The sequence below is a fragment of the Dendronephthya gigantea genome, unplaced genomic scaffold (assembly GCF_004324835.1).
Source record: "Dendronephthya gigantea isolate DGI-Jeju-01 unplaced genomic scaffold, DenGig_1.0 000028F, whole genome shotgun sequence".
In the NCBI taxonomy this organism is placed as follows: domain Eukaryota; kingdom Metazoa; phylum Cnidaria; class Anthozoa; order Malacalcyonacea; family Nephtheidae; genus Dendronephthya; species Dendronephthya gigantea.
The window spans coordinates 1,018,763-1,030,034 of NW_021163038.1; the positions used below are offsets into that span (position 1 = coordinate 1,018,763).

At 40.6% G+C, this 11,272-nt stretch overlaps 1 protein-coding gene across 2 annotated transcripts; it reads right to left on the reverse strand.

Annotated features, from left to right (window-relative positions):
- Positions 1-23: 23 nt before the first annotated feature.
- Positions 24-10,317, reverse strand: LOC114523579 (protein retinal degeneration B-like). 2 transcript variants are annotated; one of them, XM_028544548.1, is made up of 19 exons: positions 9,940-10,317; positions 7,875-8,162; positions 7,712-7,760; positions 7,441-7,628; positions 6,700-7,093; positions 6,372-6,395; positions 6,277-6,308; positions 5,817-6,147; positions 5,478-5,638; positions 4,241-4,664; positions 3,219-3,542; positions 2,612-2,760; positions 2,343-2,471; positions 1,995-2,111; positions 1,596-1,744; positions 1,312-1,461; positions 1,052-1,238; positions 643-771; positions 24-393 (listed from the first exon to the last, which is right to left on the reverse strand). In XM_028544548.1, exons 1-19 carry the CDS (start codon positions 10,015-10,017, stop codon positions 232-234), a joined length of 3,465 nt encoding a protein of 1,154 aa, XP_028400349.1. In that variant the 5' UTR covers positions 10,018-10,317; the 3' UTR covers positions 24-231. The 2 variants fall into 2 exon arrangements, with proteins under 2 accessions (XP_028400349.1, XP_028400348.1); XM_028544547.1 differs by having other exon boundaries at positions 6,277-6,395; positions 9,940-10,316.
- Between the last annotated feature and the right edge of the window lie 955 nt (positions 10,318-11,272).

An 11,272-nucleotide genomic window follows, 5' to 3' on the forward strand; every position in this document is an offset into this window, starting at 1 on the left:
TTTATAATTTAACATTTACAGCGCAAAGAATAAAGATATAATATATTCATTTAGTAGAGAATGAAACAATATCATTTCACTCCAGTTGTAGTTTGAGATCTGAAACAGCGGGAAAATTTGAATTAATTATAATTAATTATGCAATCTTAGAAACATCGCAAATGGCTGTCGCAAAGTTGAGATGTTTAGTGGCAAATATTTGCTAATTCTTTAGGGGTTTTTTGGAAATAACTATCTATAAGTATTCGAATATCGTTTGGAAGAGTGTTTATGTTTTTTGGGCAATCCGAAACACCCTCGTCTGAGAGATATTCTTGAATTTCCGGTGGCAGCCTTTGAGATTGGATCATTCGTCAACGAAGCAAGGTGAGTCGAATAACCATCTCGTAAATACTAGATAACGAAAACGCAATTGTTGGTTAGTTATGGATTGTAAAATGACCAGGTTTTAGGGTTTTTAAATGTTTTTAAAGTACAAATTGTTTATATGTGACGTCACATGGCGGCCATCTTGGATAGCGCATGTGACACTGATCTCATAGACTGAATGACGCAATAAAATATTAACCAGTGCAGCTAAAATACAGCCAGTTATTTAACAACGATAGCACACTATCCCTAGTGGGTGGAGGGCAGACCTACCGTTGCTAGCTTTTCATTCCTTTTACTCTTCCCTCCGATCACAAATATTGCATTTGGTCCAACTCCAAGTCCCGAGTAAACAGCCACGTCTTTAGACGAGCCATACGCAGCGTGTATTACAACTTTCATCTAGTTATTAAGAATGTTCAGTGCGATTAAATGACCAAACAACATGCCTCGCTATCAAATTCTGATTGATAATTTGCATTATAAACTTATTGTCGTCCATGGCAAAAAAAAGCCGGATTAAAAAACGCTGTGATATGGAAAAAATATACACACTATTCATGGAAAAAACACAAGGAAAGGAAGGTTTAAGTGAAGCTTTTCACTTTATATTCTATAAAATTTTGTTTGATGTTGGAAGTCCTGGTATATTTCTTTCTACATGAACGTTGATATAACCTACATTAGTTGTGAGATTCTTGAGATATTCCGCCTTGTGTCGTTGTATGTCAACGGTCGATAGACTCCCACAGAACGAGACAAGACCAAACGGAAAGTTATGTTCAGACATCCATAACATAACCTGGTTTTTCTGGAAATCTGGTCGACTCGTGACGTAGATTATCAGATAGCCGTGTTCCTGCCAGTATCTGAAAAAACAAGAACTTGTAAGCAGTCTCTTTTAATAAATCGTTTCTACCAAAAATCTAGTCAGTTTCATACCGGACAACATCCACAGCACCAGGCTGTACTTTCGGGTGTCTTCCTCGAAGGGAAACACTGGCTGAGAATGCCCCGTCAATGCTAAACACGACGGCTTCTGTTTTTGCTGGGAGAACCGCAAGATTGCAGTCTACTGTTGTATGGTCACCTCTAGGAAAATCAACGAAAAAATCTATCACAATAAGTCTGTCAGGAGAACTATGCTTTTGCGATTAATTCTTGCATGCTCAGCACTTTGGGCCTGAGCCCTAATGGCGTCACCAAAAATGTTGCTAACCGCTGACCTGGCAACCATCTTTGCGGGGTATATTCCAACACCGAGTTTACTTTCTTCCGGGAGAGTAAATGACGCACGTCCACCACTTCCCGTGGTCACTGTATCTATTAGGGTCCATTCTCCGGCCGGGGGGAAACTCATGAGGTAAATATCAACCTAAAGAAAGATGTATTTGAGAGAGACGTCACGGGTGGCAGGTTTGAAGACAAGGAAGTTGTTAAAACAGCATCTTGACTTTGACTTTGACTCTGGACTAAGGATAAAGTTCCAAGCCTTCCAAGCCTTCCAAGATATATGAAGACCTGATACTTTTGCTTCTGATATATATTTTAGATATAGTTCATTGTATCGCAAAGGGCATTGAACGGGGTCCTCCATTTCACATTGAACCTTGCTTTCAACCAACCTTCTCTCCAGTCAACGCAGCGACATCCAATGGTCCATAGGTGAAGCGAGCTGTGACAATCTGAGCTGAGCCTTCTAATGCAATGGCATCATTTGCACGATGGTTAGGAGCCAGATTCTGTTCCAAGACGAAAAAAGATTTCTTTAAAGTTCAAACTAAATAATCATACTCTATCAGTTCTAAACTGTTCTTCCTCGGGGAGCATAAAGTTGTGCCGGAAAATGGCTGACTCGACCATGGTCGAATGTGCCGGAAAATGGCTGACTCGAATGCGCAACGAGAGTACTAGCAATTGATGTGTGATTGATATGAAAAACCTAAAAGGCTCAGGTTAAATTAATTTCTTACTTTAATTTTGTACGCTGTCCTTTTCTTCAACCATTTCTCCCGTGGGTTGGCGATATGGAAATTCGACAAACGTCTCTCTAACTGATTACTACGAGGAGACTGCACTGGGGTGCCATTGATGTCGAAAATCTGCAAGAGAATTAAGATACAAGATACTGAGATCACTATCAAAGCAGTGACATTTTAGCCTTGCTGATAGGCTCGTCTGTGTTCAGTTTTACTGCAAAAAAATCGGTCGGATTAATTTGTGTGTTAACGATGGAATCTACCTGCCGAACCATAAACGCCACAACATCCTTCGAATCCCAGTAGCTGATATGGGACAGCGGACACAGAACTGACAGCGGCAGTTGTTGCAAATTTTTTGGACTGTACAGGGAGTAGTCGATCCTTTCGCTCCCCCACCAACGTTGCACACCTTTGAACAGATACAATGTTAGTTGTGTTAATGATAACATGGTTATTACATTGGGTCTTTCATTTCTTAACCCTGACGTTTGTTTGTTGTCATATGCAGTTGTGTGATTATAATTTCACCTCAGTCACATGTGAGAAAAGTGCTTCCAGTTTGACTCTACCAAACACAGTGGTTAGTACATGTGTCTTTCATCTCTGTGACTGAGGTTTGATTCCTGTAATATGCAGTTGTCTGATTATAATTTCACCTCAGTCACATCTGAGAAGAGTGCTTCCAGTTTGACTCTACCAAACACAGTGTTTAGTACATGTGTCTTTCATCTCTGTGACTGAGGTTTGATTCCTGCAATATGCAGTTGCTTATCAGCTTCGAGAAAAGTTGTCTAGGCAAGAGGTTTTCTCAAAGAATTCCCAAGCGTTCCTGTCATCCATAAACATCAACATGTATCCCATACTAACCTTCCCTCACTGAATCAGAGACAGAGAAATCGAGAGCATCAGTCGACAATGTACTGCATGTGCTAATATTACTGCACGTTCTTGACACCTTCACCTTCTCTCCTATCTTCGGCTTCTCACGAAACAGTTCCGGTCTTCCTCCTATCATAGCCATGACGTCATTGCTTACGCCATCGCCACGCGGAAACTTCTGGTAACGAGGCACGTTCACGGACGGTATTTGAGAGAGCTGAGGCAGAATGAGTGGCTCAATGCGGGCGGACAGCGGTTCGAATGGGTGGAATAAGTTGTACACCTGGCTGCAGGCTGGCTTGGCTGGTGCACCTTGAGTAAAATTTGAAATTAAAAGTCAACCTCTTGGGCAACTCCTAATGATTCTTGTAATTGCTTTGACTGCTTTTCCTAGAGGTCCTGTAAAGATCAGCTTTTATTGATCCAGTGTTTTTTGTTTTTTAATCTATCTATATATTTGGAGGAAAGCTAAACTAAACTAACTTTACACTGGATAGCTCTAACAGTTCTAAACTGTTATTCCTAGAGGTCCAGTAAGGATCATCTCTTATTGATCCAGTGTTACTACAGGAGGAAACCTAAACTAAACTAACTTTATTTATACTGGATAACTCTAACAGTTCTAAACTGTTCTTCCTAGAGGTCCAGTAAGGATCATCTCTTATTGATCCAGTGTTACTACAGGAGGAAACCTAAACTAAACTAACTTTATTTACACTGGATAGCTCTAACAGTTCTAAACTGTTCTTCCTGGAGGTCCAGTAAGGATCATCTCTTATTGATCCAGTGTTACTACAGGAGGAAACCTAAACTAAACTAACTTTATTTACACTGGATAGCTCTAACAGTTCTAAACTGTTCTTCCTGGAGGTCCAGTAAGGATCATCTCTTATTGATCCAGTGTTACTACAGGAGGAAACCTAAACTAAACTAACTTTATTTACACTGGATAGCTCTAACAGTTCTAAACTATTCTTTGAAAACACACGGTAAAGCTCAGGAAAACTCACCTGTGCCTGTACTAGAGAATGCGGACAGCCTTTTGTGTAAAAGAACTAATCCGATTGGTGAACCAAACGCGAAGAATCTCGATACATCAAATTCAAGTTTCCTCACTTTAAATGGTACTGACACAGCGTATGTTTCGGAGTTTGAATCGAGGCCATCCTCGAGCGAGGAGCTGTTTTTGTTGCCAACGCTGTAGGCTCGTTTAGGAAAGTCCATATCTGGTGCATCGCGAAGATCCATGTCGCTGCAGCTCAGTCGTAGACTTTTGTCGTGGATGCGTAGTTTATTGTCGAAATGTCGGTCTTGCTTTGAGATAGGGCTCGCAGGATTTGAGGGGTTTGTTTCAAAACTACCAATGCTCCACTGTTCCTGGCACATCGCTTCGTAGGCAAGCAGGGCACCTACACAGTCGCCAACTATACACACCTAAAACAAAAATAGTCTGGTGTTTTAAACAGAGAGTACCACCTCTGCAAGACCTAACCATGCTTAGCTCAGCAATGAGTTTTGTACAACATCAGATTACTTTAAGATAGCTCACATTCAAGAACATGTACAACCTCTGCATGACCTAACCATGCCTAACTCAGCAGTGAGTTTTGTACAACATCAGGGGCCGGTTGTTCGAAAGGCGTTTAGCTTAAACGGTGGATAAGTTCAAAATGGAAAACCAAATTATCTATTTATTGAACAACTAAGCTGAAATATTTCGATGTAAATAGTTTAATTGTCAATGGAAGTACATATTTAATGCATACGATGCAGATTTAGTCATTCACAAAATGCATGAGAGTAATTTTAAACTTTGGCTTATCCACCGTTTAAACTAAACGCCTTTCGAACAACCGGCCCCTGATTACTTTAAAGTAGCTCACATTCAAGGACATGTACCACCTCTGCATGATCTAACCATGCTTAACCCAGCAGTGAGTTCTGTACAACATCAGATCACTTTAAGATAGCTCACATTCAAGAACATGTACCACCTCTGCATGATCTAACCATGCTTAACCCAGCAGTGAGTTCTGTACAACATCAGATCACTTTAAGATAGCTCACATTCAAGAACATGTACCACCTCTGCATGATCTAACCATGCTTAACTCAGCAGTGAGTTCTGTACAACATCAGATCACTTTAAGATAGCTCACATTCAAGAACATGTACCACCTCTGCATGATCTAACTATGCTTAACTCAGTAGTAAGCTTGGCCTTTGAACTATCTCGAAGAAACTCACCTCGCCAATAAAACCTGCTCCAGCGTCGGAATTTAAGAACTCCCGATAGACAGTATTCGCTCTGGTAATTGTGGCATCAATCATCTCTGAATAGCCACTAGAACATGCGGCCAGAATAGACAGTGACGATACAGGAAAGTTGAATGAAGGTTGACACTGATCTGAAATGAGAATAAAACTGTCCATATGTAGCCAATAATGTGAGAGCTTAGGTTAACATCCCGGCCAATCAGAGATGACTACATGAAAAATAGGTTTCCTCCCAGCCAATCAGAAAGAACTATATGAAAAATAAGTTCCCTCTCAGCCAATCAGAAGACAGTCATCTCATGTATTTACCTCCTTCACGTTCGTCTGTCATTTGAGGGATGATATCCTTTAGAGCTGGCAAAACGTCTTTATATACATGGGGACACTCAACTAATCGGAACGCAATTCGTCCCAGGCCCTCCTTATAATGATTTTGCATCACATTTTGAAACTCTCGCTTCAGTCTCTCGCAGTCATTCTCCTTTGACTTGATGTCAGATGTCGGCTCAAGTGGGTTCCCCCCGTGAACAATCAACATGAGGATAGTCGTGCGACATGTTGACGATGACGAAGTTGAACTTCCGCTAACTGTTTTATGCACTGGAGGCTTCTTAAAACGACTTTCTCTTGTATCTTGGGGCTGTTAACAATGAAATTGAGTTAGATGGTTAATCAGAAACTGGTGCTTTCAAAAGTTTTCACCACCGCAAGTGGAAGTGTCAAGTGTGGAACTAAATGAGTTTCCTACAACCATCCAGTTAGTACTTACGTTGTCTGAGTCCAGAGACTCCATGCTTCCACCTGAGTGAGAAATTCGATCAAGATCCTTGGAGACACTTAGGAGTCTTACATTATTTTCCTCACCTGATGAATCGCTGTTGAAAGTATCTAATGAAATAAAAGAGTAGTTTTAGAACATTGTTGGGACCTTTCTGGAAACGTTTCAAAGCTGAGCTGACTAGTTTTCTAAACTTTTCTTGGGCTTCAGTTACTTAGAGTTGTGGTTAGCTGCCAGTTTCCTGAGCTAATATGCTCCCAGAGGTACTCTGGTCTTCCTCGTTCAGTAACGAGTTCTTAGCACACCAAAGCTGTGTTTCTCGAAACAGCTTTCAACACAAAACCTTGGCTCATCTGTTTTCATCAGCCAAGAACGATAAACAACTCTAGTTTTCCTCCAAAGACGAACTCTCACCTTCAGCATCAAAGAACTCGTCATCGGTGTCGCTGCTGTTGAAACTTCCAATCCTCCATCTGATCTCCGAGTGTATCACATCATCGTGATCAGCAGCGTGCACGTCCACGGATTCCTGCGACAACAGCTCGATCGTCGACCCTCGTTGCCTCATCGGCGGTTGACGTTTCAACGTATCATTACCATCATCGTCATCTTGTGTTATGATATTACCAACGTTCGGATCCGAAGCATTTCCCATTTTGTTGGCCAACATTCGCTGCGTCTCTTTCTCCAACTCTCGGATATCAGCGATGGTCAGACCAACCCATTCGTCTTGCCAAACCCACGCCTGGCGATGACCCATCAGCATCGGCTTCCGCAAACCATCGTGAATGAACTGCTCAATCTTACCCTACAACGAAATATAACTGCAGCATCACTCCTGTGAACAAGCGGTGGCCTGGAGAGAGATTAGGGAGCTTTAGCAGTGACTACGAGTACGACTACGAGAACACGACTCGTCATTCTCGCGCGTTGTTTGCTTACGCCATCAGCCAAAACTCGTAGTCGTTGGGCTTTCGAGTACGAGTTTTTTTGGCAAATTTCGTACTCGAAAGCCCAGCGACTACGAGTTTTGGCTGATGGCGTAAGCAAACAACGCGCGAGAATGACGAATCTCGTACTCGTAGTCGTACTCGTAGTCACTGCTAAAGCTCCCTACTAACAAAGACACCAGGATTCGTTGTGATAGATCACTACCTGCATCCCCCAGTAACGGAATTCCACTGTGATCTTTTTATAAGCGCACATGATCGATTTGTGCGATTGATTCAGCCAATCGGCTGCGAGCGGGCCTCTACCGGTCTTCTTAGAAACGTACAACAGCGGATCTTCTTCTTCGGAATATTGACTGCTTGGAATGGGGTCTTTTACCGGATCTATTAGATCTGGAAAGAATGGGTTGTCTTAGTGAAAATAACACATGCGGCTGAATTGGACTTAAGTGTTTCAATCGGTGGTAGATCCTTACCAACTGTTTGATTGCTGAGCTGTGCAGCAGACAAATTGAAAACATTTTCCTTGGAAATGAAAGGAAATTTTCAGCATAGTGTAATAATGTATGATCACACGGCTAGCACGTGAACCAACTAGCCTGACAGTCAATGGGGAGAGGCAAAGCAATGGTACCCTACCGTGGAACCACCATCAGGAAGATACTTGGTTTCAACATCGACGTAAAACTTTTCGACAAAAGGACAGGTTGTTTTCATCTTGGTATAGGGATAAGCGTTCCAGGCTTCTTCAATAACCTGCAGAGCAGACTTCGGTACGATTGCTTTCAACCATCCTGGGATATGGTTACCAATATGGTAGATTTTCTTGGTGTACTGGCCATCGCCGCCCGGGCCGTTTGAGTACGGTCGGTTCTCAATGATTTCAACCCCACTGCCTTCACCAGTACTTTCAAGACGACTCTTTTTCTGCAATTATTTAAATCCAGCCTTTAGAAGAACAGGCACAAGACTAGCCCTAGAGAGAGCTGAAGAATTTTACGTGACAAAATATATACGATATATGTCTTTGTTATATGAAGGATGTGATGCGTGACGGATGTTGCCATCAAATGTGTACAAATGTTCTTTCCGGCTTATTAAAGGATTTCCGTGTATGAAGGTTTCCTAGTCTTTTTTAGTCTTATATTTGCTTGCATAACATGGCATTTGTAGTGATGTTTCCATGTTCAGCAAATCCTAAATACACGAATTTAATCAGAGGTTAGGTTTGGATTAGGATTAGAATAATCTAAGACCTAATCTAATCTCAAGGAGTATATGTATTTAGGAGTATATATGTATTTAGGATTTACTGATTATTACAGAATATCAAGATTCGTGCAGGGATAGAATTGCGACTCTATAGTATCTGTGGACAGATCAGCGTACTTTAAAATCTCTAATGTAAAACAAATGGTCTTTGATGGATGAATGGAGCTGTCAAACTTTCACAAAAGATAATGGCTGATCTAAATTTCAAATATTTTCTCTTTTATGTCCAGTTGGCTTATGTCCTCGATTGTACAGCTAAATATTCGCTTTTATTGCTCTTTGCAAGAAAAGCCAAGCAAAACACGGTAGCCATTGTAAAAACGGAGAGAATCTAGGAAGATGTTTGTGATCTAAAATTTGCATTTGCTTTTTGAATACATGAGAACACAGCTGCAAATTATAGCTTATATTGTGCGCTTGTGTTTATACCTTATGCCTCGCGTGAAGACAATGATGTCACTAAGACTGCAGAGTGCATACTATACACAGTAAGCGGTACTGTATTACCCTGGGCGCGTCTAAACATGATTCGGAAGCTTCTTCCTTTAGCGGAAATATTAATTTTTTAGGGTTTTCTTTTCGGCAATTTATAGACCAGAGCATTTTTTTGTGGGATTCGTTTCAATTAGAAGTGCTTGAATTAATATGTTTTCCATCTTCATTTGTAATGATAATTCAGCGACTGACAGTGCATTTGAAAATTTTAATATCGACGAGAATGAGCTTATGTTACGGTTATGTAACCCGCAAATGCTGGCTTCTAAATGGTTTAAAGTTGCAAATAACTTTCGCAATGTTTCAAACATTGGCGCGCTTTGGCGCGAATGTAAACCATAACAGAGTTTTAATTGTATTTGTTACATTTTCTCTTTAAATTATCACCGTACGTTGTTCGCAATGCATTAATGCTGTTTGTCTTTCAACAATTTAAACAGTCTTAAGAATTCTTTCACGCTCGCTGCTTTATGTGTGATAAATCTTAGGGGCTGAAGACACGCCAGGTCGATATCATTAAGATATCTTTAAATCCTTGTTGTTTGCTGTGTCCTGCGGTATCCTAACGTTTCCGAATTGAACGCTTATTAACGAATTGACCACATTTGCTCTTAATCTTAAAGTGTTGAAAGCTCTTCTGTGCTACATGCAACAAGAGATACACAGCGCTGTATTACTGTACAACTGCCAACAAAACTATAATCACCACAAGATGATTTCATTGATATATCTGTGAAAGATATTTAGTAAAACCCAGTGTAATATTAACAATTGAATAATTTTGCGTTGACTTGCTAAAGATCAAACGCATGTACAAAATTAAATCCCCAGGGAAGCGCTACACACAGGTTAATATTTAAAGGGAATATAGTATTAATCCGTGAGACAATGCTCGACCATGTAATATCAGTGAATACAGACCAGAAATACTACCTACTTGTATCATATACAGTTGAGCAATTCTATATTCCTCCACGCTCATAGGCAGCGGAATACGATATTCCTTTATAAGCATATTTACAACGACTTCAAACACAACACAACCTGATACATAACATTTTGAAGCCTCCCGGATTTATATGTCTTCGACACATGGTAGGCCCAACGAGCGAGGTTCCCTTCGGAGCTTCTCAACTCCTGCGCTAATTGAGCAACTTTCCATAAAGTGAATGTTTTTTGCACTCAACGTAGCGATAATGGCGAAGTTAAAAGTGTACTCGACGCAAAGTTTTAGTATATCACCAGCCGGCTGGCTTCTCGGCTTGTTTTCACCGGAAATGAAGAGCAGAATTTAATAGGAAACAGGATGTGACGTATGCTTTTCAACGTTCAGGTTGTGAGCCTTGTGAGGGATGCTATGAATGTCAAAACGTACTGTAATTTAGGTTAGAGCTAGTTATGCCATTTTCCCATCTTTTGATTCAAGCAAATGCATCTTGTATTTCATTTTCCACCCAAAAAGTGAAAGTCGCCAATATCGATTTACTAATCTTGATCTTGATTAATTAATTCCATCAAGCTGGTCCAAGAACTACGCAGACTTTGATAATGTGAATATCGATGAATATTCAATTTCATTATCAAAATATCAGACTGATGTCATCAATTTCATCTCGCACGGAAAATATTTCAACCGTTTACTGACTTACGTCAATATCGATTGATTAACTGATTGCTATCATTGATTGCTGGTATTGATCCGTCTCTCATGCAAACGCATCTCGAAAATTTTATTTTTTTACCCTTTCCGTAAACCGTGCAAACGTGCACGCCACTGGATAACCTTTGGTACGCAAAGACCCCTTATTGTGTTGAAAGAATGAAAGTTTGACATTTGAGTGTCTGGCCACTCAAGAGTCAAGATTAACCCACGCGGAATTGACGTAAATATTTTGATAATTGGGTTTGACTTACGCCAATTTTGCTTCAAAATATACTTCATCTTGAATAAATTTTCCAACGTTTTTGCCTTCAGTTTGAAATTTTGATGAAAGGTTCATTCCTGAGTAGTGAGAGTAATGTGTACATTGTACAAGGTGAGAGTTCTTATAAAAAAAAAGGGTTGGGACAAAACCTGTCATCTATTTACCATATTTTAAATAGTTCTACTGCATATCTCGTAATGTACAGGGGGGGAAGTTACACCGCTAAGCTAAAGGGATTGCCTCCTTCTAAACCTCGAATCGACGCGACGCCCTACGAGAAAACCGCCCGGGTAATATGACCGCACAAGAAGGGCGGGTTACCAAGTTTCAAAACAATGATGACGT

What these genes read in the sequence shown, in the direction of transcription:
- LOC114523579 (XM_028544547.1), bottom strand. Translation starts at nt 10,017, where the DNA reads ATGCTTATAAAGGAATATCGTATTCCGCTGCCTATGAGCGTGGAGGAA. An exon ending in CGAGTTCTTTGATGCTGAAG is followed by an intron (nt 6,396 to 6,699) that starts GTGAGAGTTCGT and finishes TTATTTCATTAG; the next exon opens with ATACTTTCAACAGCGATTCA. An exon ending in GAGCAGGTTTTATTGGCGAG is followed by an intron (nt 4,665 to 5,477) that starts GTGAGTTTCTTC and finishes TTTTTGTTTTAG; the next exon opens with GTGTGTATAGTTGGCGACTG.